This window comes from Parathielavia appendiculata (genome assembly GCF_033297405.1).
Source record: "Parathielavia appendiculata strain CBS 731.68 unplaced genomic scaffold N657scaffold_4, whole genome shotgun sequence".
Taxonomy (NCBI): Eukaryota; Fungi; Ascomycota; class Sordariomycetes; order Sordariales; family Chaetomiaceae; genus Parathielavia; species Parathielavia appendiculata.
Genome location: NW_026944223.1, coordinates 670,319 through 696,343, shown reverse-complemented (window position 1 = coordinate 696,343; position 26,025 = coordinate 670,319). Strand labels below are relative to the sequence as shown.

At 55.9% G+C, this 26,025-nt stretch overlaps 12 protein-coding genes and 1 non-coding gene across 13 annotated transcripts; 8 read left to right on the top strand and 5 right to left on the bottom strand.

Moving 5' to 3' along the window:
- Nucleotides 1–367: 367 nt before the first annotated feature.
- On the top strand, nucleotides 368–2,179 carry N657DRAFT_570940 (2-methylcitrate dehydratase; the record flags this gene model as incomplete). Its single annotated transcript, XM_062788776.1, has 3 exons — nucleotides 368–646; nucleotides 716–1,496; nucleotides 1,557–2,179. The coding sequence occupies 3 exons, from the start codon at nucleotides 368–370 to the stop codon at nucleotides 2,177–2,179; spliced, it is 1,683 nt and encodes a 560-aa protein (XP_062648700.1).
- Nucleotides 2,180–2,918: 739 nt separating this feature from the next.
- Nucleotides 2,919–4,221, top strand: N657DRAFT_340072 (uncharacterized protein). Its single transcript, XM_062786897.1, has 2 exons — nucleotides 2,919–3,940; nucleotides 3,999–4,221. The coding sequence occupies exon 1, from the start codon at nucleotides 3,218–3,220 to the stop codon at nucleotides 3,845–3,847; it is 630 nt and encodes a 209-aa protein (XP_062648699.1). The 5' UTR covers nucleotides 2,919–3,217; the 3' UTR covers nucleotides 3,848–3,940; nucleotides 3,999–4,221.
- Nucleotides 4,222–4,588: 367 nt separating this feature from the next.
- Nucleotides 4,589–5,002, bottom strand: N657DRAFT_632862 (uncharacterized protein; the record flags this gene model as incomplete). Its single annotated transcript, XM_062791173.1, has 1 exon — nucleotides 4,589–5,002. The coding sequence occupies one exon, from the start codon at nucleotides 5,000–5,002 to the stop codon at nucleotides 4,589–4,591; it is 414 nt and encodes a 137-aa protein (XP_062648698.1).
- A 28-nt stretch (nucleotides 5,003–5,030) lies between these two features.
- N657DRAFT_655099 (PRP38-domain-containing protein) lies at nucleotides 5,031–6,709 on the top strand (the record flags this gene model as incomplete). The annotated part of the gene is made up of 3 exons (XM_062794564.1): nucleotides 5,031–5,054; nucleotides 5,693–6,378; nucleotides 6,652–6,709. 3 exons carry the CDS (start codon nucleotides 5,031–5,033, stop codon nucleotides 6,707–6,709), a joined length of 768 nt encoding a protein of 255 aa, XP_062648697.1.
- Nucleotides 6,710–7,714: 1,005 nt separating this feature from the next.
- Nucleotides 7,715–8,698, bottom strand: N657DRAFT_632860 (uncharacterized protein; the record flags this gene model as incomplete). The annotated part of the gene is made up of 1 exon (XM_062791172.1): nucleotides 7,715–8,698. One exon carries the CDS (start codon nucleotides 8,696–8,698, stop codon nucleotides 7,715–7,717), a length of 984 nt encoding a protein of 327 aa, XP_062648696.1.
- A 2,131-nt stretch (nucleotides 8,699–10,829) lies between these two features.
- Nucleotides 10,830–11,621, top strand: N657DRAFT_339337 (uncharacterized protein). The gene has a single exon (XM_062786893.1). It carries the CDS (start codon nucleotides 11,010–11,012, stop codon nucleotides 11,469–11,471), a length of 462 nt encoding a protein of 153 aa, XP_062648695.1. The 5' UTR covers nucleotides 10,830–11,009; the 3' UTR covers nucleotides 11,472–11,621.
- A 700-nt stretch (nucleotides 11,622–12,321) lies between these two features.
- Nucleotides 12,322–13,537, top strand: N657DRAFT_679730 (uncharacterized protein; the record flags this gene model as incomplete). Its single annotated transcript, XM_062796212.1, has 2 exons — nucleotides 12,322–12,552; nucleotides 12,617–13,537. The coding sequence occupies 2 exons, from the start codon at nucleotides 12,322–12,324 to the stop codon at nucleotides 13,535–13,537; spliced, it is 1,152 nt and encodes a 383-aa protein (XP_062648694.1).
- Nucleotides 13,538–13,710: 173 nt separating this feature from the next.
- On the top strand, nucleotides 13,711–14,912 carry N657DRAFT_339470 (uncharacterized protein). Its single transcript, XM_062786895.1, has 4 exons — nucleotides 13,711–14,140; nucleotides 14,234–14,328; nucleotides 14,462–14,524; nucleotides 14,606–14,912. Exons 1-4 carry the CDS (start codon nucleotides 13,883–13,885, stop codon nucleotides 14,652–14,654), a joined length of 465 nt encoding a protein of 154 aa, XP_062648693.1. The 5' UTR covers nucleotides 13,711–13,882; the 3' UTR covers nucleotides 14,655–14,912.
- A 2,611-nt stretch (nucleotides 14,913–17,523) lies between these two features.
- N657DRAFT_679729 (Annexin) lies at nucleotides 17,524–19,702 on the bottom strand (the record flags this gene model as incomplete). Its single annotated transcript, XM_062796211.1, has 2 exons — nucleotides 17,524–17,844; nucleotides 17,984–19,702. 2 exons carry the CDS (start codon nucleotides 19,700–19,702, stop codon nucleotides 17,524–17,526), a joined length of 2,040 nt encoding a protein of 679 aa, XP_062648692.1.
- A 1,052-nt stretch (nucleotides 19,703–20,754) lies between these two features.
- Nucleotides 20,755–21,993, bottom strand: N657DRAFT_339423 (uncharacterized protein). Its single transcript, XM_062786894.1, has 3 exons — nucleotides 21,839–21,993; nucleotides 21,088–21,644; nucleotides 20,755–21,000 (listed from the first exon to the last, which is right to left on the bottom strand). The coding sequence occupies exons 2-3, from the start codon at nucleotides 21,591–21,593 to the stop codon at nucleotides 20,895–20,897; spliced, it is 612 nt and encodes a 203-aa protein (XP_062648691.1). The 5' UTR covers nucleotides 21,594–21,644; nucleotides 21,839–21,993; the 3' UTR covers nucleotides 20,755–20,894.
- N657DRAFT_643687 (uncharacterized protein) lies at nucleotides 21,514–22,285 on the bottom strand. The gene is made up of 2 exons (XM_062792605.1): nucleotides 21,736–22,285; nucleotides 21,514–21,644 (listed from the first exon to the last, which is right to left on the bottom strand). Exon 1 carries the CDS (start codon nucleotides 22,184–22,186, stop codon nucleotides 21,893–21,895), a length of 294 nt encoding a protein of 97 aa, XP_062648690.1. The 5' UTR covers nucleotides 22,187–22,285; the 3' UTR covers nucleotides 21,514–21,644; nucleotides 21,736–21,892.
- Nucleotides 22,286–22,775: 490 nt separating this feature from the next.
- N657DRAFT_670790 (GPI2-domain-containing protein) lies at nucleotides 22,776–25,072 on the top strand. Its single transcript, XM_062795565.1, has 2 exons — nucleotides 22,776–23,186; nucleotides 23,249–25,072. The coding sequence occupies exons 1-2, from the start codon at nucleotides 22,880–22,882 to the stop codon at nucleotides 24,628–24,630; spliced, it is 1,689 nt and encodes a 562-aa protein (XP_062648689.1). The 5' UTR covers nucleotides 22,776–22,879; the 3' UTR covers nucleotides 24,631–25,072.
- A 530-nt stretch (nucleotides 25,073–25,602) lies between these two features.
- N657DRAFT_t66 lies at nucleotides 25,603–25,673 on the top strand. Its single transcript has one exon. It is a non-coding gene; the product is annotated as a tRNA-Gly (tRNA).
- Nucleotides 25,674–26,025: the final 352 nt, after the last annotated feature.

Below are 26,025 nucleotides of genomic sequence, written 5' to 3'. Positions count from 1 at the left end.
TTCGCGCCTGCTATTCCGTATTACTCATAAGCACTCTTCCAAAGTGAAGAGCAGAGTACAGACGCTTCAGGGCAGGTACCTTTCCTGACTTTCATACCTGCATATTCTTGGCCTTTTCAGACCCAATGAGAGTCCTGCCTTGTCCTGGGGTTTTGGAGACCTGGTTCCAGGGGTCAAAATGTGGGGGAGCTTCGGCATTCCACGGCAAAAGCACCAACCAGTCCCGCGGCCCAAGCCCCCATTGAAGAAAGCCCATTTTCTCACAAGAGGAGGACTCTCTTTTCGATAAACATCCGTTCGACGACTGCAGCCCGCTGATCTAGACTGGTATTGTCCCAATTGACACCAAGGACGGTGGAAAAGCACCATGTCTGCTGTCAATCGTGGGTTACGCCAGGCCACCAGATCACTGCGCCTCCACCGCTGCTGCCCGCCCTCGGCTTTGCGGCCGTTGTGCGCTCTCAAGAAAGCCGCTGGCCACGTCTCGGGCGCTGCCACACCCCCGCGCAGCAGCTTCTCCACCATGGCCTCGCTCCAGTCTGCCAGCGCCGCGACGCCCTCGCCGTCGGCGGGCAAGGGCTACGACCAGGAGATTCTCGACATTGCGAGCTACGTGCACAACCAGAAGATTGATTCGGAACTGGCCGTGAGTGGGGAACTCCCAGCACAATCCGTCCCCCGCAGCTAGCAGGCTGACCATGCTGCCTCCACACAGTTTGACACAGCGAGATGGGTGTTTCTCGACACGCTGGGCTGCGGCCTCGAGGCTCTGCGGTTCAAGGAGTGCACCAAGCTCCTCGGGCCCATCGTCCCCGGCACCACGGTTCCTTCGGGCACCAAGGTTCCCGGCACCGAGTTTCAACTCGACCCCGTCAACGGCGCCTTCAACATTGGCGCCATGATCCGGTGGCTCGACTACAATGACTGCTGGCTCGCTGCTGAGTGGGGTCACCCCAGCGACAATCTGGGCGCCATCCTTGCCGTGGCCGATTGGGTGTCGCGGACAAACAAGGCGGGCCAGCACAAGGTTGCCGGCGGCAAGATTTTCACGGTCCGCGATGTGCTCGAGGCCATGATTAAGGCCCACGAGATCCAGGGTTGCCTAGCCCTGCTGAATTCGTACAACAAGGTCGGTCTTGACCACGTCGTTCTCGTCAAGGTTGCCAGCACCGCCGTGGTCAGCAAGATGCTCGGCCTCAGCGAGAAGCAGACGGCCGATGCCATCACCCACGCTTGGGTGGACGGCCAGAGCTTGCGCACCTACCGCCACACGCCCAACACCATGTCTCGCAAGTCGTGGGCTGCTGGTGATGCCTGCCAGCGCGCTGTCAACCTGGCCCTCAAGGTTCTCAAAGGCGAGACCGGTATCCCCTCTGTTCTCTCGGCTCCTACTTGGGGCTTCTACGATGTCCTGTTCAAGGGCAAGAAGTTTGAGTTCCAGCGGGGCTATGGCAGCTATGTCATGGAGAACGTGCTCTTCAAGGTGTCTTATCCTGGTAGGTGTTCACAGGTTTCCTTGTTACTCTAGATGTCTCCCGCTGACTTGCCGTGTGCAGCTGAGTTCCACTCGCAGACCGCCGTCGAGGCGTCGGAGAAGATCTATGCTCAACTGAAGGCCATGGGCAAGTCTGCCGCCGACATCAAGGCCGTCACTTGCCGAACGCATGAGGCCTGCATCCGCATCATTGACAAGCAGTTCAAGCCCATGGACAACTTCGCAGACCGCGACCACTGCATCCAGTACATGTGCTCCGTCATGCTCGTCTATGGTCGCCTCACCGCCGGGGACTATCCCGACGGCTCCGAGGCCGCCACCTCGCCACTGGTCGAGTCGCTCCGCAAGAAGATCAAGTGCGTCGAGGACCCGCAGTTCACGGCCGACTACCATGACCCGGCACTCCGTACCATCAGCAACGGTTTGACGGTCGAGCTGAACGACGGCACGGTGCTGCCCGAGGTGGTCGTTGAGGCCCCGCTTGGCCACCGCTTGCGCCGTGAGGAGGCCAAGCCGCATATTCTGGCTAAGTACAAGCGCCACTTGGAGCCCCATTTCAGCGCCGAGAAGGTGCAGGGGCTTGTTGACCTCGGTCTGGACGCCAAGAAGCTTGAGGCCATGGGCGTGGACGAGTACGTTGATCTGTACGTCTGCAAGGACAGCAAGTTCTTTAAGGAGCAATAAATAGGTGTTGGTTTCGGGCAATGCATAGATGATATATGAACAGGACGCGGTGTACTCATTATACGGCACTAAGGCTTTGCGAATGCCCGCTGTGGCTGGTACATTACTACGGGCTCTGCCTGGTATGTCATCCCTGCTTGAGGCCATAACCAGACATCGAATCCGAGAATCAGCTCTCGGAACCCGCACGTTAAAGAGGATATGCACCTAGCCTCTTTGGGTGGTCTAGAACGCCATCGCCAGTCATACTGGCAATCTTTCCCGTACCTCCTACCTCAGCCCAGCTCCTGACCCCACGCGGGGCATCACAATGCTGTTCTTGATGTTGTGCGAGTGAGACACTCAGATTGAGAACTCGTCAACCCAGCTGATGGCGCGTAGAGTGACGTGCCAGTTTGCCTACGCAGAATCTCGACCTAATCTCGACTTCCCTCTGCATTTCCAGGTACCTTGAATTGGATGTGCATTGTCAAACTCTCCATGGATCCGAGGCTGCACGAGTCCCGTCACCACGCAGTCAGCGGTGATCTGTTGATTGTTCGCCCTTATCTCTACTTTGCCTGCTATCTATGGTCTAGGCCGTGTCGATCTGCGTCCTAGGATGATGCAGCACTGAATCGACATCGCGCTTCCGTGGCAGACCGCGTAATTCTGACCTGTCACGTTTGCGCATTACTGAAGTTGCATCCCATGGACAGCCCCGATCGATCGCCAAGCCAACGGTCTTTCCCCCGAGACACGATCCTTGCTGCGAACCTGGAAGCTTACACAGTTACTGTCACCTCTCAAGCCTCACCCGCAGATGGTGATAACAACAGATTGGAGCCCGCCGCGTCCAAGGGATGCACGCCTGGACGCATGCAGCTAGTAAGGCGGGGAAGTTGAGACATGGGCTTGCAGCCGTTGACGCCGGCATACACCGGCATCCACGGAGTCAAGGACCCCGACACACCTCCAGAGAATGCCGTGGAAGGTTCAAGGTGAAGCTCAGGGTGACTTTTCTCAAGTGGTCATTGACGGTGAAGCAAGGAGAGAAAGATGAAGGCGCAGCGAGTGGAATCAGGGGGGTTACAGACTGTTCAAGCTTCCTGTCCATCCGAAATTCAGATAGCTGACGTCTTTTCTCATCGTTCCTTCAGCCGGTCTGGTCTGGTCTGCACTGCCGAGCATGGAACAACAAACCCATGGGAGCCGCATGAAACCTACATTAGCCTGGCATGGGATGACAAAGCTATGGTTGTTGTCGGCTATCTCTGTCGGAGCCAGGTTGTCCCTGTTTTCCTCCGTCCGAAGGTTCATGACATGGAATGGGAGGGGCAAAATGGTGCAGTTCATGAGCCTCCGAGTCGGCACACATCGCGTAAGCGTACGTCGATGAGGTCAACCAAGTTGGGTCCTCGACCTACGCCAGGGCGTGTAAGTGGCTCTGATACATTATTTTATCGGACGCATCCCTTGGGATGGATGTCTGGGTGTTTTGATCTCTTCGCTCTGTTTTCATCTCGTGTTTATTTTTATTCCATCGCGAACTCCAATAATTTAAACCAGCTAGAGCTAGTTGAGGATTACCCCGTGGTACCCTGTCTATGCATCTTCTCATCATGGACCGTGACGTGTGCTACTGCGCCAGTTTTTATGTACGTGGACCAGAGCAAATCAGTTCTTTGATCTTCTGCTGACGGCCGTTCTTGATGCCATGAGTCCGCCGTCAAATGCACGAATACTGTGGGCAAATTCGGTGAGCGATGTATTCTATGCAAGGTGAGTGGACATGTCTCTTTTCAAGTCGTGCTGCACGAGATCTCTAATCCGAGGCCAGGTCATGGATCCACGCGGAAAGTCACTCAAGGAAGGGCTGCTCCCTGACCACATCCTCTACCTGAATCCTCACTCCCGGGATGACGAAGATCGAGAGGAGCAACCGGGAAGCAGCCCCAGTGCCGCTCGACGACCGTCCTGGCTTTTTGGTGGACTGTCTTTGCCTTTGTCGAGAAGGTCAACGCAGGAAGGTTCCATGTGGAAGGCCGCAAAGGTCAATCCTAGGCCGTAATGGTCAAGAAATGTGAGCTGCTGCAGGATATATCAAACTTGAGAGAAACGGGTTGGTGGAGATCCTGAACTCCAAGTCATAACTAACTGAACTGCGCGCTTGACTAATCCTTGTGATAACTGAAACACACCCTGCTCCTATGTAATAACCCTCATGACCGCATGTGCTCATTGACCAGATTCACACCCCGACATGCCGCTCCTCAAGCCCGCAACCACCTTAGCCTGAAACGCCAAAACTCCCGTCCTATCCAAAACGTAAGTCCACAGTCTACCACATTGACATGAAAGCGAGATACCATCCAAACCATGTCCCGCACAACCCATCATAACCCATGCCATCGTGAGTCCGGCTTTCTCTCAACCCAGCCGTCGCTGGTAGTATCCGCGCTCTTGGCCTTGAGACGAGCGCATAATCTCCTCTTTGATGCGTCTCCGCCGCTCCGCTCTGCTCATTGGTTGTTGAGGGGATTCCGAGCCCTTCCCATTCTTGCTGGCTTTACTCTTGCTCTTGCTTCCGCCTTTCGTCTCAGTGGTCAGTTGCTGCCGGACACTAGAGCCGTCCGTGTCGTGATCGCCTTTGTCCTCGTGACTGGGCCGTTGGTCATTGGAAAGTGGTTCTTCGTTTGGATTATCGTCTGCCGTCGTGGGCTTGACTTGGATAACCGGTTCTTCTCTCTGCACTTTCTCACCCCCACCGCCGTGGTGCAAGACTATGATGGTGCCGTCTTCCAGTTCCGTCGTCGCTTGCTTGAACCGGTCTGGAAGATACATTCTGGGTGACGGCCGCGGTGTCGGCTTGATGGCCTCGCGCAGGTCCCGTAGGGTGCGTTGTTGGATGACATAGCCACTCAGGAACAGTGCAGCCGTGCAGAGGAGGACTATGATGAGGATGCCATGTCAGTATTCCTTCTGCTCTGTGGCGCACTGTCACACGGCCATGCTTGAATCGCAGCGGAAAGCAAACGGCAGATTGCATACCAATGCTGGACGAGACGGCAACCGACACCTGGCCCGAGGTCAGGAGCATTCTTCTTGAACTAGGGTCGCTTTCAGACGGAGTCGATCAATCAATAACTTTGGTCCACGACTTCAATTGAGGTACCGAATTCTGGGATGTACAAAATTGTCCTCCGGACAGGACAAGTACTTAACATGGGAAAATTGAAAGAAGCCCATGACACGCACCCACACCGACGTTCGGTATCCCGACACCATCACCTGACGCATCGGACTTCGCCCCTTGCAGTCCAAACAAAGGAATTATTGGCAGGGCAACTGTCGCTTATCCACCCGCCAGAAACTTGAATACCCAAAGCTAAGTACGGATTAAGTGGGGCGACTTTTCAACTTCGACAAGTCGAAGTCGACATTCCAATCCGCAAAACTCCACCTGACTAAATCAGGTCAGCATACCGCGACTTAACAGTCATGAACAAACCGGCGTTTCACCGCGCCGATGAGCGGCGCTTCCTCGATGAGCGCGGCACTTCGGGCCCGCTCGCCCCGAACGGGTTGAACCCGGCGACCATCATGGAGAAGGCGGTGCGCGAGCGCATCGTCGACAGCTACTTCTACAAGGAGCAGTGCTTCGGCATCAACGAGGCCGACATTGTCGACCGTGTCGTCGAGCACGTCGACTTCATCGGCGGCGTCACGGGCACCGTGCAGAAGCCGACGCCTTTCCTCTGCCTCGCCTTCAAGCTCCTGCAGCTCGCGCCCGGCGACGACGTCCTCGATGAGTACCTGCACCACGGCGGCGACAAGTTCAAGTACCTGCGCGCGCTGGCCGTCTTCTACATCCGCCTCACCCGCCCGGACAAGGACGTATACACCAAGCTGGAGCCGTTCCTGGAAGACCGCCGGAAGCTGCGCAGGAAGGGGAAGAACGGCACCAGTCTGACGTACATGGATGAGTTTGTCGACGATCTGCTCACCAAAGACCGCGTCTGCTCGACGAGTCTGTGGAAGATGAGGAGACGGGACATCTTGGAGGATCTGGACATTCTGGAACCGCGGGTCAGCCCGCTGGGCACGCTTGAGGACCTGCTCGAAGAGGAGGACGAGGATGCGATGCAAAACGGAGACGATGCAAACGGGCACGGCCATGACGACGATAGCGGCTCCGTCCGTTCAGTGCCCAGATCCAGGTCGAGGTCGAGGTCGAGGTCTGGATCCGCAAGAGAGCGGTCGAACCACGACCGGATGGATATCGGCGAGCCGGGGGATCAGCGGTCCCATGGCGAAAGGAGCCCTTGAAGGTCAGGCTGCGGTCAGCAAACCTACATCAGAACACGGCAGTCAGGCTTGTCCTGTGGCTCCTGGTTCGCCACTCCGAAAATGGAGGAATATGGACCGGCCGGGTCAAAGTGACCATTTGGCTGAGTTAACTGCTGCAGCAGTCCTTCGGCTTTTGTGTGCAGGGCTTGCGTCCGCGTCTTCAGAAACAGGATCTTCATTAGGCGCTATACCCTCGAGTAGACAAGGTTAGTTGTCTGTACCTCAGGAAGCCGCCCGTCCAACGATGGTCATCTGAAAACCACAACAAGCAGTGACTGGGCCATCCAAAGTGGTCCAGACAGTCAAATCCCGTAGATACCAATACGGCATTTATGGCTGAGATTGACACTCCATCCCGCACAGACATCTTCCAGGGTGGCCTTGATACAGAAACTGGCTCAAAGAGCATCTCGGGCCAAGCAAAGCAATAATATACGCATATTCCCGCACAAGATCGCGCAACATCAAGTGGTATCAATCGATTGGTATTGAGGAGGTAGAGATCAAAGTTCCAGGAGATCAAAAGGTAATGTTGTGTTTGGGAGAGGGGTCTACTAATAGGCGTGTTGCTTGCTTGCGTTGGGTCAGGTAGCTACTGTAGCTATAGGGGAAGATATGGGAGTTGGGCTTGACGGAGTTGAGAATTGTTGAACCCTAGATCAAGGGAGCAAGAAATATATCGTGATGTTTGTCTTCGCTGTTATCCATGGTATCTATGCTGTATATTTGAGATAGTGCTTTGCTTGGCTAAATATCTGACGGCGTTTACTTGATATCAATCGTATGAGCTAGTCAATCCCAGGGTCACTCCTTTCTCAGAGCCGCTCTGCTCTCCCTGCGCCAAATTGTTGCGACCTGTGTAATGATGACACTGACTCTGCTGCCGTGCCAACAATGCTGTCTAGAGAACGATGACCACTATCGAAACAGTAGCCGCTAACTGCCACTTGGCAGCTGCCCAATTTGAAAAAAAACAGTTAGACTTACCTGAACGCGCTGCTTGAGCTCCACTCCGATTTTTTGTCGCTCATAACGCCGTCACCAGAACATGTCCCGCCGCCAGCAAGGCTGCCTCCGCATTATGGTCCTCTCAACCGCTCCCTGAAAATACCGATGATCAGCCGTTACCAACTCGCATACAACTCCTCGGCACAAACCGACCCTGGCTAGGACCAACACCACTGTGAAAGTGGCGAAGAAGTGGCCCTACCACACACAGAAGGCATAAGACAAGATGAGCGAAAGAGGCAGTGAATCAATAAGGCAGTCCCGCAACCCGTCATAGCCTCGCCATCCGGCGTACAAAGACACCACAATCAGACGCGGCAGCACCTTCAGCGCCACGGATACCTGGTCCGCCCAGAAACTGAAGGCGCAAAACGACACGAGTGCAAGGCTGAGGAGCACTAGGGGGGTATACTCGCGCAGCGTCTCTCCGAATCCGTGGTTGACAAAGCCATCCCACAGCGCTAGCCGCCCCTCGATGTTGTCGGTGGGTCCTTGGCGGGAGTGGACGTAGATCCGGTCGCGCCGGTGATCGAGACGGTTTCGCCAGTACTTCTTGAGCGTGCCGATGCCGCGGCAGCCGGTCGCGGGATCGGCGGCGAAGCGCCAGGGCTCTTTCTCGCAGAAGCGGATCCAGCGTCGGATGACGCCGCGGACGACCTCGGGGTCCACGGCAAAGACCTGGCGGTGACGAGTTCTGCACGAGCAGAAAACAAGCTGGCAGTGGTCGTGGAGCTCCTCGTGCACGAGCTTTTCGACGAGCTTGTAGTACGAGCGGACCGGAAAGACGTCGATCTGTGGCTGGAATTGGAGGACGCGGCAGGTCAGCTGCTGTTTTTTCGGGCGGGCATCTGCCGCCGTGGTGTGGCCGACTTTGACGATTGGTATTCCGTTGTGGTTGCCGACCAGGACGTAGACGTAGCCGTCCTTGTCTTTGGTCTTCTGGAGATTGGGACCTGCTTTTAATAGCCTCTCGATCTTGCCGTTGATTGACGGGGAGTACTGTTTCTCTGTAGGAGAGGTCGAGTCGCGTGCTGAATCGGTGGTTGAAATTAAATCTAGTGGATGAGTGCTGCGGTAAGAAGTGTAGTGCCAGAGATTGTGCCATAGGGATAAGATGATGGCTGAGATTCTCTGCGACATGGCATCCTGATCGAGCTTAAGGCTTTGAAGCGTGATGTGCATTTCGAAGCACACTTTAGGTCGGTGATGACGAGGGTAAATAAGAGATATCAAGATGTCAATGTCAAAATCTCAGAGTCAGTTTGTTCATACCCATTGCGTCCTTATATAGTAGTTCGCTTCATGAACGAGCAAGGCCCTTTTCTGACCCTCTCAGGCCGCCGAGGCTGAATCTCTGTTCAGCTTCTCCATGCAGAGGTGCCCCCATCCGAACCAACAGAGCTTGGCAAGCGCCCCAGAGGACGTTGCGGCTTCACCCAACGGCCGCGTTGCTCAGGCGCACAGCCTTACTTGGGGCTGAAGGTGTCAGGTAGGCTAGGCAACTGCATTCTGCGCATGATCCAGAGTAAACAGTCATGTCGAGAACTGAGAGCGCGATATGCCTGACCGGTTGTGCCAACAAATCGAGAGGATGCTGTGGCCGCAGACAAGTGAGGACGGCAAGGTCATCTTGCGGTTTCTCTGTAAAAACACGACTACGCAATTCTAACCAAGAGATGGTGAGTTGGACCGAGGGTCCTTGAAACCGCCCCTCATGGGTATGTGGATGATGAGTGGGTGGAACAGTTGAGTGATGCAAAATGGTGCGTGTAGCGCGGAAAGGAGGGATTCCGAGCCACAGCCTTGTCAGCCACCCACTGCCATGCAGCCGACGTCTCAAAAGGTCGAGACTTGGCAGATGCTGTTAGAGAGAACCACCAATGACGCCACAGAATGGCTGATAAGGGGAACTTGGACCTCACTTCTTCTCTCCCTGAAAATAAAGGAGAGGAAACTTCACGATATGGGCACTCGATTCGCATTTCTTCGCTGCTTGTTTGACATCAAGACACTTCTCTAGCCCATATCATATCCCAGCCATGTCCGGGATGATCAGCAGATGTATGTACAAGTACAAGTACTCCGTATGTATGCGCTCTCTCGCTGCTAGCGGGACGAAGATTTACTCCACCTGCCATTTGCCGCGCGCAACCCGGATATCGCCGATCTCGAGTTCACTTCAAACCCAAAAGATCCACTCGCAGTTGGGCCCTCGCTGTTCGGCATCAATCCGACACCGTGGACGATCCAGCGTCAAAATTTTCTTATTACATTATCTGGGTCCTCCGGCCTTGACAATCTGTTGCCCACTCGGCACATGTGAAGAGCGCATGGCACCCGTCAACTACGGAGCTTTGCGGCGGCATCGCCCAATTCTACAGATTCGTTTGTCCGAGCGCTCCCTCACAGGCAATACAAAAATCAAGGTCTCTCTCGACATCGCATCCCAGTTTGAGGGTTCGAGCAGAGCGCTTCATGTACGATATGGTATGGTGCATGGAGGATGAGCCCGATTTTGGTGACGCTGCAACCCCAAAGCAATTTGCGCGCTGACGCCCGAACGGGAACGGCGGCGGCAACAAAGCTGCATATCGCTCACCGCGGATCCAGAGTGAAGCTATCCCCACACCTTTCTTGCCCTGTTGGGAACAGTCGTGTCCGAGAAAACTTCTAGAAGGCGGGAAGATGCCAAGCATCCGCGGCTTGCTGTGCATGAGGCGCCTTGTGGATAATATAAAGTAACATTCTGTAGCAGAGCAAACGGGACGAGCCGTCACAGAGACTTTCGACGGACCCACGGACTCGACACGTTGACCAAGGATCTCAAAGACAGGACAGTATACGGCGATCTGTAATCGGCTCGCTCCGCCTGCCCTTGTGATGGATCATTGCTTGTGGTTCTGACACTTGTTTCATCGTCATAGGACAAAAGCAGAGACAACGTAAGGTCGGGTCCGAAACCAGGGTCTGGCTCCAAGTACAGTCCCCGAGGCGGCTTTCGGCGGTTTCAAAGACCCGACGAGTAGCTGATGGTGCTGGGAGAAGAGAGTGCACTCACTGATCTCCCTAGCGGTTTGATTATTGAGGGAGATGGGACCCTCTCAATTGAGTGCATCAGGCAAGCTCTGTTCTTAGTTGGCTTGCGAAACATATTGGACGCCGGGGCGAAGCGAAATCAAATACAAGCGGTGTGCACATGGCACAAGCCTTCTTTCAATTGATGTTGGATGAATCTTAACATCTTCTACTAAGCAATACACGTCGTAAGATAACAGCGCTTTCAGGTTGTCCAACCCCCCCCCCCCCCCCCCCCCCCCCCGCCCAAAAACCCCTTCTTTTTCCGTCTCTCACAAACGGGTTTCGGCAAGCCCAAAAATCACGGAATCGACAACCTAGAAGCGACTTCTCTCCATACTCGAGCTCGCACCAATTTCGGCTCGCCGATCTCATAGGCAAATGGCCTGAACTCGCAATCGGGGGCGAAGAAAGCTGCATGACCATGGTCCCAGACTGGAACCGCACCCGATCGGGCAAGTCAACGAGTCAAATGAGAAGCAGCTGTCGTCCACAGCAGTTGATGGTTTGCAGAAAGAGGCGGTGTCTCGTTGACGAGCGCGATGGTTGGACAACAATGAGTGTCAGGCCAGAGCTGACCTTACCCAGGCCGTCGGCATCTAGCACGCCAAAACGCCGATGTACCTCAAAGTACCCTCACCGTACCGTTTCAGCCCCCAACCCCGCTCCTTACATCTTCCACGCGAAGGGGAGGCTAACATTAGCAACACTGAAATACGCGATCTTCGTCTTTCAGTTCGACAACGAAGAGCCGATGGGCTCACTAAGGGCACTGGGCCGATTCGACGGCTTCAGAGCCCATCTAGTGTTCGTCGGCCTGGATGCAGCCGTCAGAGGTCAACAGTCGAGGCGGAACCGACATCAAAACGAAGTGGCCTGAGAAGTCATGATCTTGTTTAGAGCTTGGCAGTGCTTGGAGGACAAGTGGGGTCCTCTTCTCATCGCCGTGGTCCGTTTCCTTCCTCAATAAGACGTTTTTGGTTCCTGCGGCGTCCTGAAGGTCGCGCAATATCAGGGTTGCAGCTCCGAGCTGGATCGACCAAGCGGTCTGCCTCCAGTGGGTCCTCTCGAGGTTCTCGAGTTGCCAGAAGCTGCATCATATCAAGTCATTCATAATCATATGGACGTCAACTTCTCCCAACGGGCCCGCAAAAAAGGTGATTGAGAGGAGGGCCCTTTTCAAGAAAAGTTCAGGGTTGTAGTGTACAGGCCGGGACCCGACTCCACTGGCTTTGTACTTTCTGTCAGCAAACCCCGTCGCGAGATGAGCGCGCTCTCGGACATAACGAACAAGCCGACCATTGATACTGCCCAACCCCGAGCCTTTGATTCATGACGGTGCTGTAGCACTGCCGAGGACGGGCGGGCAGCAGACCCTGCTGCATATCCCTCGCTATCATGTTTCCTCCACTCCTTCCACATTCCCCCATGTCCCTTGTCGTCATGTCGACTGAGGCTATGGGCCGTTTATTCCTCCAGCCCTCCTCCGGTATTATTAATCGCCCATTCCCTCATCTGCTGCTGCTTATTATGCACTCACCCTTTTGCTCATGTAAAACGGAGCCCCTCAAGTAACCCCTTGGTCTCGTTCTTGCTTTCTCTTGGCATCTCGCCGACTTATACATGGTGCTGGCCCCTCGGCATTGGTGACACTCAGTTTACATCTTGTTTACTGGACCGGCCGGTTCATAAAGCCCTGAGCATACATCACAGCTATTTCAGTCGCTGCGATGGACAGTTTACCCACACCACCTAATGAGGAGCTCGTCAAGCCCCAAGGCCTGAAGCGGCCTCATGCTGCCTCGAAGTCTATCAAGACGGTGCACCGGACCGTGAAGCGAACGACCACACATGCCCATCCTCCATCACCGACGCGGGACAGCCACTCGCAACATAGTAGCGATGGGCGGCATAAGCGAGTATGGAAGGCTTGCGAGAGGTGCCGCATGAAGAAGACAAAGGTACCCACAGCCGAGGCCTTCCCACTTCTCTGTCAGCGAGCGTTTCGACTGACACAGGCCGCAGTGCGATGGAGAATTTCCCTGCAAGAGGTGTAAGGACGACGGGTTAATTTGCACCGCCGGGACTCGAAAGAAGACCGAGTACAAACAACTACCGCCAGGGTACGCTGAGGTACTGGAAAACACGCAGTTTGTCCTCGTCGCCACGGTACAAAAACTCTACTCGATGGTGCGGAACGGAGAACGGTGGGATCTTGGGGAGCCAGAATTGAACGACCGCGGCCAGCCGATCGTTCACAATGTCGCCGCCAAGCTCGGCTGCTTGCGACCAAACTGCGATCTGGATCTCCCCGTCCATTCGATATTTCCCGAGGACGAGGCAGGGATGGCCGACTTGGCTAGGCAGTTGCAGGAGCACGCGGCGGCAACATCATCACCGACGGGGTTCCCCTCGCAGGGCAAGAGCAGCAGCAGGCAAGGGAACGATGCAAACAGCATCTACAACCAGACGGAGTGCGCCAGTTCCGCAGCCGCGTCAGACGGCGAGCACTCGGATATCGACCTCGACACCGACTACCGCAGGGCCGCATTTTGCGCCGCCAGCACCGTCAGCCTGTCGCCCGCCAGCCTCAGCTACCCCGACTTTGATGTCTCGCCGCCCTCGGCAGTCTCGTCAGACGGGTTCCCCCCCACTACCCAGCAGTCCCCCGCCTTGCCGACGCATCCCAACAGCTTCCAATGGGCCAGCCGACCAATGTCAATGGATTTCAACCAGCCGCAGCTCTGGATGGCGAGCCAGGGTTTCATGGACGCAGACGTGATGAACTCGGGCATCCTGGGCTCTGACTACGGAATCAAGCCCCAAGCCTTCTCGTCTTCACGTCGGGATCCGAACGTTATGATGGGAGTGGGGGATCCAATGATTTTTTCTTCTGGCTATGACGAAGATCCTTTACGGCCGCTTTTTCCAAATGCAAATATTTAGAGGGGCTGGGCACCTGAACTCTCGAGCTTGGGAGTTAAAGGGGCGTCTGGGCGGCTTGGGATGAAGCGGTTGGCTTTTCGGGGGGACATGGCGTTACGGTACATGTGCTGGGCGACATAGAGAAGGGATTTACTCAGTTACGGTTTTTTGCGACATTCATCTTGGCCCCTGGATGGGCTGTGTACAATTTACCTGGGATTGTTTGGGGTTTATGGGCGGCCGAAATGGCGTGTGGACACATGTAGCGTTCCTCAGAAAGCGCAGCTCCGAAATCTGTGAAGCGACACAGTCCGGGTCTGGACTCGACCCCGGACCGTTGGTTTCTACTGTTGATGTCAAACTTTGATGCGAAAATCCCCATCTCTCAGAAAGCGTTACACCTGTTCCTTGCAGCCAACGTACGCGTCAACATCCATCTCCGCCTCAAAGCCAATCTCAACACGATGCGTAACAGAGGCTCAGCACCAGATGCATGATCCTCCCCCAAAGAACACAATGGTCTATTTTACCCAGACTCTTTTGCGCGCCCTGGGACGTCTTACACAGCCCCCACTAGAAACGGAAGGAGTTATCAGTCAGGGCCTCTCGATCCAAATCTCCGCTGTAAGCTGTAACCAGCCGAAAAGTGCCCGAACCCACGGGCCTGGGTTTGCCCATCGCAGGGCTATGGTTGGCTGATTTCCGCATCGCGTGAAGGGCTTTGTGAAATGCGGCACAGAGACAGACATTGAACGGGATGCCCCTGGTCGAGTCAAAAGGTGCGAGGGCAAAGAAACTAGAGAAATGGAAGGGTTTGTAAGCGGCACTTCTTTGATCGATAATCAGGACACCAGTGAATAAGCGAGCTAAAACCCCCCAGGTTAACAAGTTGACCTATTGATCAAACAAGAGCATGCTTGGCCCAGGATTTGACTCGGACTACAGAGCACAGTCAGGACTTTGTGTCCTGATTCACATTGCCAAAAGTGTCCGTGTTGGATCGGTTGTGTGAGTGCGACCTTTCAGGTTGGCCTTCCTCTTTTGGGAAATAAGCTCAACCAACAGTCGTCGTCATGCCTGCGAGCAAAGCCACAGCCTGCAATTTGCGGAAGCACCTGAATACGCGGGACTACGTTAGCGATGCGCAAGAAAACGCGGGGTTCGCGTCCCCGACGGCTTGGAGTCGGTCTTGGCTGTTTGTTGTCGGCTTGGGGGCCGGCGTGATTGTTCATCAAACTGGATGTGAGAGCCAACAAAGCGGAATGGCCTTCGGCGTGACCATCATTTTCGGTCGGTCTTTGCTATGTCGCGGTTCTTGTGGCTGTTAATCTAGTTACAATACGACGGTACGGATTCCGTTTGCGAGAAGATGAGAGTGAATGTTCCCCTTCCCCGGGTACGGACAGGACCCGAATTTCAAAGAATCGGAATCTCAAACACTCCGAGGTCCGCGCCGTTTGGAGAAAGGCCCCGGTGCATCGGGGCGCACTAAAGGGACCTGTCCGCCCCACTTCTAGTCCGTACCAGCATCAGAAGCATGAATGCAATGTTGGGACTCAGCAGCGGCACAAACAAGCCCAAAGCATTTGTTACAGAACTGATTCCGCAGAACAGATCTGAAGGAATATGATGCTACGCCTGGAACGTTGTTCCCATGCTCATTGAATTTCATGTCGAACGATCTCCTGTCCCTCGCTTGGCAGGACCAGGTCGCACAACATCAAAGCGGGGGGACGATGCGAAGAGTCATGAGAGACCAATAATGATTTCGCATTGGACGGCCAAGTGGTCCAAGCCAAAGCCGAGCCGCTTGGTTTGGCTTGGACCACTTGGCCTGCTATACCAACCAGTTTATGCCAACGTGACAAGACAAACCGAGAATGCTCTCTGCCTTTTCATTCAACAACCATGCACGAAGGCACGGTCATTGTGTTTCTGCAGTCAGACGGCGGGGACCAGATCGGAAAGACAAGGAGTGAGACAAGTCAGAGTGGCCCGACGGAATCCGGGCTAAATCCGGCAGGTTAACTCCGTTACACAGTACCGTGATGAATCATCGGCCATGGGTTTTTGTCCCGCAAGCTGGGAGCCCCGACCAGTCAAGAACGTCATGAATGTCTCCTGGGGGATATCGCCGAAATCCTGATGACTAGTTCACTATGAGATAACGCCGAATCGGGTTGATATTTTGCATTTGCCAGTGGCCGCGCGGTCGACATTGGTAACCAAAACAGGAATGGGATATTCGGTCAGCCAGCAAGGTTCTGGAAGCCAGTTCGTGACCCGTTTCGATTTCCTTTTTTTCTTTTGCGAAACTCCACAAGAGATCACGTTTTGCGAAGAAAAGGAGCCGGACCTGGGTGGACCTCCGCTTTCGTGGGAACTGCGGAGCCGGCTCCGGGCGACTTGAGCGGTCCGCGGCCCGCGGGCCAAGAAAACGTGTTTGCCCATGCCACGGCGCCGAGCATCGCCAAGCCGGTTGGCATTTCTCGGCCGTAGTTTCGTCAAAACGTCCACTTCCAGGTTGGTGCTTTCATGTCCCTGACCTCCCGTTTTACCGAATGCGAGAATTGATTCTTGGCACGCCGAAAACGCTCACTTCGCTTTCGTGCAACTGCAGCGTCGCATCCACCGTATTGGAGATTCTGGGTGGGCCTCACTCAGCCACAGCCGTGATGAGATGAGCTGAACACGCATGGATTTTTGGCTTCCCCTCATCAATGGAGACTGCCACGGTTCCATGATGACGACGGCGGCGGTATTCAATCTAAGCTGCGAAGATGAATACGGATACTCGTGATTACTTTACTCTTAGATCGGTATAAGATCCTGGTCTGGGCTCACGGGGCGGTTCCCACCTGAAACGGACGGTGTTTGACCTGAGAGGTACCTCGAGTGACTTTTGTCTGGACTGCCTGGGGACATGCGATCTTTCGGAATGTTCCATGCGCCGATCGAAAAGCTTCTCCCCCACTTCGGACTCTGCGACGGGAATACGACGGAACTGGTCGAGCGCCGTCCGTTTGTGGAAGACAGAGTGGACAACGACCTCATCGAAAAACCTGTACTGTGGTATCCGCCGGATGGATATGTTTTGTCTGTAATTCGTTTGACGATGCGCTCAGCCCTAAAGGACGCTCTTTTGATACCTTGAGCAACACTGGCACACATGGCACTACTACTTAACGGCACTCACACCCACAGAAAACCACAATAAAGACGGGTGATGCTATATGTCCCTTATCTAGGTCAAGTGGTTTCTTTTGCCTAGTGAGGACCCAACCCAAAACAGTTTTTCGGGCCTGTCAGGCTTGCACATGACAGACTCATGCCATGCCCATGGGATCCTAAACTAGGTCTCCGGCGAAAGTCTCCAAGTCTACCACTAGCGGGAGAGAAGTGACGCATGTTCTGCCTTGTTGGTGCATCATTATCACAGGGCCTGATGAGCATATCCGGCTTCTGTCGTCACTTACGAGTAGAACATTATACCAAGGAGGATGCGTACCAGTATCTGCAACGCTGTTGGGAGTCTTCCTTACAGAACATATGCTTATGATATTAATGTACCATCCTTCCACGAACTTGGGGTTCTTGCCAAGGCGCTCAAAGCTGAGGACACTGATACAATGAGAGTTATGCTCTGTAGTGCACCACAGGTCCATTTCACCTCGCATGTCATGGGTACTACTTCCAGGACTCAAACCAGATCGATACATAAACTCAACCATGAAACCAACACATATCCGCCTGGGAATCATGATAGCAAAAGGAAGAAATGCCGACAAGATACTTAAAACCTCCCTGCCAATCTCAACCCTTCACCAATCGGGATATCAACCACTTATCTCACAAGCCCTGACACCCGGAGACCAAGAAAATGACACCAAACCTATCCCAAAGCCGGACCAGGACCGATCCTTTCAAAAAAGACCCCAACCTAATTTGCACAGCCCAACCACCCGATTATCACACCACAAGCTCCCAACGATGAGCGCCACAATTGTCTATTGATGAATATCCACCCTTTCAACCCTCCTCACATCATCCGGCATGCGCACAATGCACAGCGCGACGCAAAACTCGCCCCAGCCGCCCCGCGTCGCGTCGCGCACGGCGTCCTGCAGGTCGCGGCCGTACTGCTCGCGGAACGCGCGCTTGACGAGCGCCATGTGCTGGGCATCCCAGTGGTAGCGCACGAGGCGCGAGATGAGGAGCTCGCGGCGCAGCTCGTCGCGGCGCGAGGCCGTCAGCGCGTGGTGCAACAGCATGGCGTCGCGGACCGGCTTGTTGATGATGCCGTTGAGGATGTGCGCCAGGACTTCGCCCTATATGGTTTTAGACTCAAAAAACAGTAAAATCCTGATGTTGGGGGGGGGGGGGGGGGGGGGGGGGGGGGGTTGGCGGAGTAGGTGGGTTTGATAGATTGGGGAAAGAGAGCGAGAGGAGGGTGAAAAAAAGACTTACAACGAGGTTGCCGCTCTTCTTCAACGCGTCCTTGGCAAAGTTGGCCCCCTTGTACTTGTTCTTATACTCCCTCAGCACCTCCCTCAGGTGCGAGTCGCTCCGCTGCGTGACGATGGAAATCATGAGGCTCTCACCTCCCTTTTCGCTGCGGACGGCATGGTGCAGCTGCCGCACGTCGTCATCCACCAGGTCGTAATCGATCCGCAGCGGCCGGCCGTACGCGTCAAACTCCTCCATCCTCTGCTCCTCCAGCACCATCAGGACCGCCTTCTTGAACTTGTCCTCCTTCAGCTCCATCTTCATGCACTTAACCAGGCTGTTGGCGTACTTTTTGTCGCTGAACCCCTCCTTGATGCGCCGGATCTCGTCATTGGTGCGCCCCATGAGCGACTCGATCAGCAGCTCCCGCCGCGTCTTGTCGCCGTGGTACCAGAAGTTGGCCCAGTACGCCTCCGACTCCCAGCGGCCCAGCGCCGTGGCATAGCAAACCTTCATCAGGTTCGGGTCCTCGTCCTTGAGTCGGGCCCGGATGTGCTTGGCGATGTTGACGCCCTTGCGCTCGGTGCCCGTCTTCACCAGGCGCTTGTACTCGATCCGGAGGTCCATTACCTGGTCGTGGGTGAGACCGGGGAGGATCTCGATCAGCGGCTCGGTTTCTGGCGCGCGCTTCTCGCCTTTCAGGGCTTTGGCCAGGCGCGCGGCATCGTCTTCGGGGTCGTTGAAGCGGGCGCGACGAGCGCGGCGTCTCTCGCCTGCGCGCTCGTCGTCAGATCCGACGGGCGAGAGGGCCTCGAGAATCTGAGGGGCGGCGGTGGGGAGAAGCATTGGGGACGGCATCGGGGACATGGATTGGTAGGTTCCGTGATAGGCTTCCAGGAGCGGGGATGCCGGGGCAGAGGCGACGGACAACGAGGCCGAGTGATGCGGGGTCTGGACCGTCAGGGTTGACATGCGCCCGGTAGGCGGCTGTGGTGACCGGTCGCGCTTCATGGCCGACTTGATGGCTGAAGGAGGCCCCGGGCTCGCTGAGCGCCCGGGACGTCCTCCGGGCCCAACATCCAGATGCGTTGCGCTGTACCGCGGGTCTTCAGGCCTGGCATATTCCCACGGCTTCGGCTGGGAATACTCATAGGTGACGGCGGGCGGAGACTCTGGGCGGTCATGCTTGGAGGCGCCCGGCAGTTTGCCGTACGCCAGGTCATTCTCCAATTTCTCCTTCTTGCGACGGCGCTCTCGCTCTTTGTCGGAGTCGCGGTCCTTGCTGCTTAGAGAGTCCCGCGACTGGCGTGGTGAGCTTGGCTCGACGGTTTTGACGTTGGCGTACTTGCTGGGGAGGTAGAGGTCGGGCCGCTGACGGGTCGTCTCGCGATCCGAGTCGCTGCCTTGGTCGCGGCGCCGGTCCTTCTCATATCCGTACTCGACTCCACGACGGGCCTCAGCGTAGGGATCCTCCCGATCCCCAGGGGGCTTGCCGCGTGGCGGACCGCGGTAGTAGCCGTCGTCGGCGGCCGCAACCTGCGGCCACTCAGACAGCCGCTCGTACTCATAGGCGGTGGATGACGGAGTTGGGAAGGCGTCGGTGGAGCTTGGATAGGGCACGGCGTCGACAATGTCTGATGAGGCGCGTGTGCGGCTGCGGTCGCGATCCCCATCGGCGCCGCGGCGTCCGGGAGAACGGGACCGGGCACGCCGTCCGCCGTCGTCAACTTGCAGCGACATGTTGATTTTAAACCAGATGCTGGGTTCGCGCCCTGTAGCGGGAACGGAACGGGTCCTGGATCAAGTGCAATGTTTGCTTGCAGCGACCCGTGACTGCGGGGTTGCCTCAATCTTCAAGCCGGATGCCGACACACGATCCGAAAGCTCGGCAGGAGTGAACTTGTGGGCCCTTGTGCATAAAAGCGCAGGAAGACGCAGCGACGCGACGGATGAACAGTGCCCGGCGATCCTCTGAAATTTCTTGACGAAGGGCCTCCGGATTGTTTATAAACCTGGTGGGTGAGCGAGTGGACATGGGCAAAAACGAAGGCTGAGGTTAGGTAGGGCAAGGCCAGGGAGGGGCTGGCTGGTACTGGTGTGCATGAGGCGGCGGCCCCATGAAACGCCAGTGGGAGGTGGACCCCATCTGACATTACCGTTGCTGCCTGTCATTGTCAGCTCAGCTCAGTTTGCATGGCGGGCCGGCGCTTGCCGACGGCTGTCTTCCGCTCTCTTAAAAGGGAGGGAGGGGGAGCGGTGCATGACGGGAAGCTGCTGATCGGCTAGTCGAGAAGCAGGCTCAAATTGTACTTTCTGCTGTGTGTTCAGTGAACAAAAGCAATTCTTTCCGGCGACGTTGACGGTGACAGCCGAGCGGACCGGAAGCCCACAAACTTGGCATCCCGAGGCTCTTCTTGGCGTTTGCTTACGGAGAGCACCCGATGACCCACATGTTCACCGGTCCCGTGTCCGAGACGGCGGGTCCCGATGGAGCCCACAGCCTGCTCGCAGACGACACAGCCTCATATTTCGCTGGGGCAAACCCGTGCACCGTCTCTATCCGTCGGGCTGAGAGCTAGGTATCTCAGCGAACATGGGAAAATGAATTTGGCTCGGGAAGGTTGGACAAAGCAGCGCCATCGTAACAAATGACAAGATCTCGGGGACGTCAGAGCCAACCAAGCCCTTGTACGACGTGATGTGTCCGCCTGTTTCGGAGACGGAGACCAGTGTCACTATGTTCACTGATAGCCGCAGCGCACTCCTTCCCCCAGGTTGATGGAAACCTGGCAATCTCAGAATGACCGTCTGTAATGCCGCCCTATTAACGTCGCTGAAATACCACACGTCGAGTGGGAAAAGGTGGGACTCATAGAGAAAACGAAAAAGCAATGGTAAGACGTTGGTCTAGGTGCCTGCGCGTCTCGTCGCCCTATACATGACGCTTCTCGTCCCCTATCCCGATCTGATCCTCAGGCATTGCTCGAATCGAGACAGGCGCTTGATTTGCGGTTTCCTCGTTTCGAATAACCCCTTGTCTGCGGAGCTCGGATCGAATCATCATCAGTCTTCCGGTCACTCCTTTCCGAGGAAGAAGATAGTTGTGTCACGGGGGAAAAACCCACCTCCGAAAAAGGCTGCCCCATGTCTCCATGACGACCACCGCCACCATAAAGGCTACCGCGACCAAAACAACAAGCATATCATTGCGTTCGCGCGAAGATCGGGCGTGGTGGGACGGCATGCCAGAGTGAGGCGAGCCGCCGGCACCTCCCACGTCCAGCAGTTCTAAACCATCATCCTCGTCACGAGCTGGGTGTGGGACACGTCTCAGGTCGATCAGTGGTGGTTGCCGGCCCGGCCGCGGGGACCCCGGATTGGGTTTCTTGTGCTTCGACAACGGGGGCTCTGAGTCGCCGCCATAAGCAGGGGGGAGCAAGTCCGGTCGACCGATAGGATCGTGCCTGTCTCTCCCAGTTGCTTCGTTCTCGTCGAGGTACGTCGTCCAGGACCTGCGAGCGGCTACAGCGTTCGGGGCGTTGTTCTGACGGGCTGTCGACACACCCGGCGCTGGGGCACAGATTGCTACTTGCGCCGCGCTGAGCGCGAAATAAAGGCTGGCGGCCTTCATCGTGGCGGGCGATGGTCAACTGTTTCGATTGCTGCTGGGTTGGCGAGGTTGCTGGTGGCAATGCGGAATGTAAGCAAATATGTCGAGAGAGAGAGACCGCGGTTAACTTTGAGGAAAATGGGGTGACACTGTGAGGACTTGCCGCGCAAGTTTCGACGTTTGGGTGTATAGAAACTACAGAGGTACGAGGCCATGCACTTCTCAAGGTTGAGAAGGGCCGCTGGTTGGTGAATGTCACCACTCACCACCGAGTGACACAAGAATGTGTGGAACGAAGTGAGAAGGAGTTGACGGGCCGTTTATAATGCGGGTGAACCGTTTTCGGGGGGAGTACTGTGGAAGGGGCTTGCAGATGAGATGAGAGGGAGTCGGCAGGTGGGCTCGGCGGCTGGACCATTGAAGTCTAGAACACCACTGCGGCACAGCACCACTTCCAACCACGCCGACAGCTTTTCTCGGGATTCCGGACGTACGGTCACGTTCTTAAAGGTAAGGTACCTGTAGCCAGCTTCAGGATCGAACGATCCTGCCCATGCGCCCCATGACCGGCCTCGAATTTCAGAAACCGAAAGCCCAACTGCGACTCGTAGCATTTCAACTGCGATGTTACGGCGACATCTTCGTATTCTGAATCCCGTGAAAGCCTAGGTCAAGTTGTAGTGAATTCGATACGAGCTGAAACAAGGCCGCGGGGGGGGGGGGGGGGGGGGGGTTTTGCTGGGGCCTGCCGGATGTGGAGAGGTTTGCTTAGTGTGTACCTGTACGGATCCGTACAATCCATAGGTAGAATGAGACAATTGGCTTAAAGCCTGCACGTGGGCGATGTCGAGAATCCGAGACGTTTTCGTTCTTTGTGATGACTTCGACCTGAGGTACCCGGTACCTCATTCCTAGCCTTATGTCTCTGGGTGGTTGGACAACGAAATGTGCAAGCAGGCCTGTCATATCTGACTAGAGCAGAACGTTACCGTACTCGGCCGACTTGAGGGTGGATTGATAAGTCCACAGCAGCTTGTTGTTCTGGGCTTGTGGCTGAAGCTAGCTGTCCCCGGGGCGAATCCAGCGACCTGGAAAAAGCAACCCGGGACATGGCGCCGGGCCCACCGGTGAGTGCTAAGAACTGGCCCATGCGTTTCCCCAAGACGCAAAAATTCCACTTTTACTGGGCCGCATCGGCGACAACAAAGCTTAAACTTATCCTTGCCGCGTCCATCAGGGGTAGTTGACTGCAGGTTGAAGTCCAACACGGCCGAACCGTGTACATGGAGCACCATCCGCTTTGATCCATGGCCCCTCCTTCGGGTCTCCATCAGTCGGCCATACCCTCCGATTTCGAGACGCCGTTCCCGCCCCTCGTCCGCTCCTCCACCGTCCCGGCCGGCCTCGAATCGCACCGCGCCGACCCGTCCCACTTGGCGCCCGAAGACGCATACGGCTCCTTCTCGCCGCCGCGCCGTCTCGGGCCTTTCGACAGCCGACCGCATGCCTCGGCCACGGATACACAACCCCAGCGCCTGAGGCGCAAGGATCCCAGTCGCAGCCGGAGCCGGAGGCGGAAGCGCTTCCAGAAGCTGCTGTGGGTGAAGCAGTCTTGTAGGAACTACCAAATCCTGAGCATAGAACACAACCCGGAAACTCATCATGATATGGTCTAGATCCCGACAACTACACCGACCAAGCCACCTTTCTCGAGAACCTGCAGCGCAACCCCCGAGTCCGGCCCTACGATTTCTGGCCCTTGGTCGCCGACTCGACTGTCATCGTGCAGCACGTCTGCTCCGTCATCATTTTCATCGTATGTTTTGTGGGCATTTTCCAGGAGCGCGTCAGCCCTGTGTCGGTTGTGGGATGGGGCAGCTTTGCCACCTTCCTCGGCTGGCTGCTCTGGGACTGGTGGGTGACGCAGGAGACACAAGGCCAACCGGGGGGCGATGATGCCAGGGGGCGGATGATGCGAGGCGGGCGTGCCTACAGGGATTACCGGGCACCGCGCCGCCAGGACTCGTCCGGCCTCGATCAGCCAATGCTGAACGCCAGTACCGTTAGCATCTCGAGCATATCGAACTTCCCATCCGCAGCAAGCTCCACCTCGAACCTCCACCAAGAACCGCAACGATCAGCCCACCCGCCCGGAAGCGCCACCGACGGCAGCGGTCTTCTTGTTCCGACCCACATCCATTCCCGGTCCGCGAGCTCCATCAACTCCATCACATCACACGCAAGCGCCGCCGGCGCCAACAGCCCATCCAGCACAGCCGTCACAGCATCCCGTTTAGGCGGCGCCACGGACAGACCCGGCAACACCACCGCTAGCACCCAGTCCTCCTCCCCACCCACCGCCCGCAACAGCCGCGCCTACGTCCGCCTCAGCACCATCAAGTCGGCCATCCTCATCTACTTCACCCTCCTCGGCCTATCCCCGATCCTCAAGTCCCTCACCCGCTCCACCTCGTCCGACAGCATTTGGGCCATGTCCTTCTGGCTGCTCGCCATCAACATCTTCTTCTTTGACTACTCGGGCAGCAGCTGGGCCGGCACAGGCACCGGCACCGGCACCCCCGGCGCAGGCAGCGCGACGACGACGACGATGACGCGTGGTGGCGGTGGCAACAAGCGCATGCCCGTCTCGGCGCTGTCGACCAACGCGGCGCTGATGGCGTCGACGGTGCTCGCCAGCCGGCTGCCGTCGACCGGCCAGGTCTTCAGCCTGACGCTGTTCAGCATCGAGGTGTTTGGCCTGTTCCCCGTCTTCCGGCAGTATGCCCGGCACAGGAGCTGGCGGTACCACGTCGTGCTGACGGTCCTGCTCGTGCTGGGCGCGGGCGCCGGGGTGGGGATGATCATGGGCGACGAGAGGGGTTGGCCGTGGAAGAAAGGGCTGTTGGGTATGGTGGTTGGGTGCTTGATTGCGGCCCTGGCTATGGGGGGGTGTAGTTGGTGGCTGATTGGGTTGCAGAAGTACAAGAATGAGATTTATGGGCCATGGGACCCGGCGAGGCCCATCATTATCAGCCGGCGGCATTGGGATGATGAGTAGGGTCGGTAGGTTTTGGGGTTCAAACTATGATGATATCCATGATTGCACAGGCATTTTTCTGCTTAAATGGAGGGCATGCTATTCAGAGAGGTCGCTCAGTCAGTGATCGCTTGGTGCTGCTGGTAGCTTGATGAAAGGAATTTCTCTGTTGCCTCAATCCGTCTCGGAGACGTGACCGGTAATTGTCTTTCCCTTTCTGAACCTCCAAGCTACGCAACCAGTTGGTTGACTTCGGAACGGTAGGTTCGTTCCCCATTTGCAGGACAACATCTCTATCTCCTCACAAGCAGTATGAAGAGACCAGCTCGCGTCCACCTTGTCAAGTGTATGACACCTCGCCGGCTCACTGTCTGCATCTACTTAGGGAACTCAGCACGCTTGGCTAGGCGATGTGCTCCACGAGTAGTCGAGCGGAGCACTTGCCCGCGGGTTGCCTGCCATCACGGCGGTTCTCATCGCAAGTCCTGTAAACGTTGTCATTGGCCTCATGGCCTAATGCCCCATATCCCGCGTTTAACCACCGAGTAGCCCACTAAATTCAACTTATCTAGCTGATAATGAGAATGAAGGCCTCGTTCAATAACAACATCCAAACCGCATAAATGAGGCTAGTGGTTGAAAGCAGTTAGCAAGTCCTCTTCTGTGCTCCAAGCCGATAGTGAGTACCTAGGAACAATCTAAGGGCGGATGCCCTTGCTGCTGAATTCATGTGAAGACACGATCTGATGACCTGCTGGTAATTTTTGATGCACATTGTTGTCCTGAATCTCGGCGAAGAACGCATCTATGTCTCCTCTTGTTTTATTTCCCTCCCTTACCCCATGTATAGGAATACCGATGAGATGTCCTCAAGCCATTGTGGTCATTTCTTCACGATGGAGTCGAGATGTCACATTCCCAATCGTGAAGGCTCCAAAAGTTTCAACGATATAGACACGCAAATACAATATGATCCCTGTCAAATCAAGTTCAGCGTCAGTGGTTTAGTGGTAAAATCCATCGTTGCCATCGATGGGCCCCGCGTTCGATTCGCGGCTGACGCATTTACTTTTCACAATTAAACTGACAACTCGTCAATTTTTGCTCTCGACATAACAGGGGATTCGTTTATGAGATGAAGTCCAAGAAGGTCCATATTGTCAATGGAAGAACATCATCCATATTTAAACCCTCGCTTCAACTCCCGCCAATGGCGTAATGAAACCAGAAACCATGTGAAAACATAGAAATACACTGTCAACCTGGGAAACCTACAGCGTCAAACCGGGGATAATAGAGGGATTCACCACATCAAAAGACCAGCACTCGAAGTCTCCATAACCCGGCTGAACGTCGACGAAAGGAGAATGAAGGAAGCCGTCTCCCAGGAATCATGTCATGCCCCCTCCGTGCCCA

Coding starts and splice junctions, on each gene's coding strand:
- N657DRAFT_340072 (XM_062786897.1), top strand. CDS start 3,218: ATGAAGGCGCAGCGAGTGGAATCAGGGGGGTTACAGACTGTTCAAGCT.
- N657DRAFT_339337 (XM_062786893.1), top strand. CDS start 11,010: ATGACCATGGTCCCAGACTGGAACCGCACCCGATCGGGCAAGTCAACG.
- N657DRAFT_339470 (XM_062786895.1), top strand. CDS start 13,883: ATGCGAAAATCCCCATCTCTCAGAAAGCGTTACACCTGTTCCTTGCAG. Junction 14,329..14,461: donor GAAACTAGAGAAATGGAAGG/GTTTGTAAGCGG, acceptor CTCGGACTACAG/AGCACAGTCAGGACTTTGTG. Junction 14,525..14,605: donor GTCCGTGTTGGATCGGTTGT/GTGAGTGCGACC, acceptor CTGCGAGCAAAG/CCACAGCCTGCAATTTGCGG.
- N657DRAFT_339423 (XM_062786894.1), bottom strand. CDS start 21,593: ATGAAGGCCGCCAGCCTTTATTTCGCGCTCAGCGCGGCGCAAGTAGCA. Junction 21,001..21,087: donor TGGGGCAGCCTTTTTCGGAG/GTGGGTTTTTCC, acceptor CGAGCTCCGCAG/ACAAGGGGTTATTCGAAACG.
- N657DRAFT_643687 (XM_062792605.1), bottom strand. CDS start 22,186: ATGCTACGAGTCGCAGTTGGGCTTTCGGTTTCTGAAATTCGAGGCCGG.
- N657DRAFT_670790 (XM_062795565.1), top strand. CDS start 22,880: ATGGCCCCTCCTTCGGGTCTCCATCAGTCGGCCATACCCTCCGATTTC. Junction 23,187..23,248: donor GCTGTGGGTGAAGCAGTCTT/GTAGGAACTACC, acceptor GATATGGTCTAG/ATCCCGACAACTACACCGAC.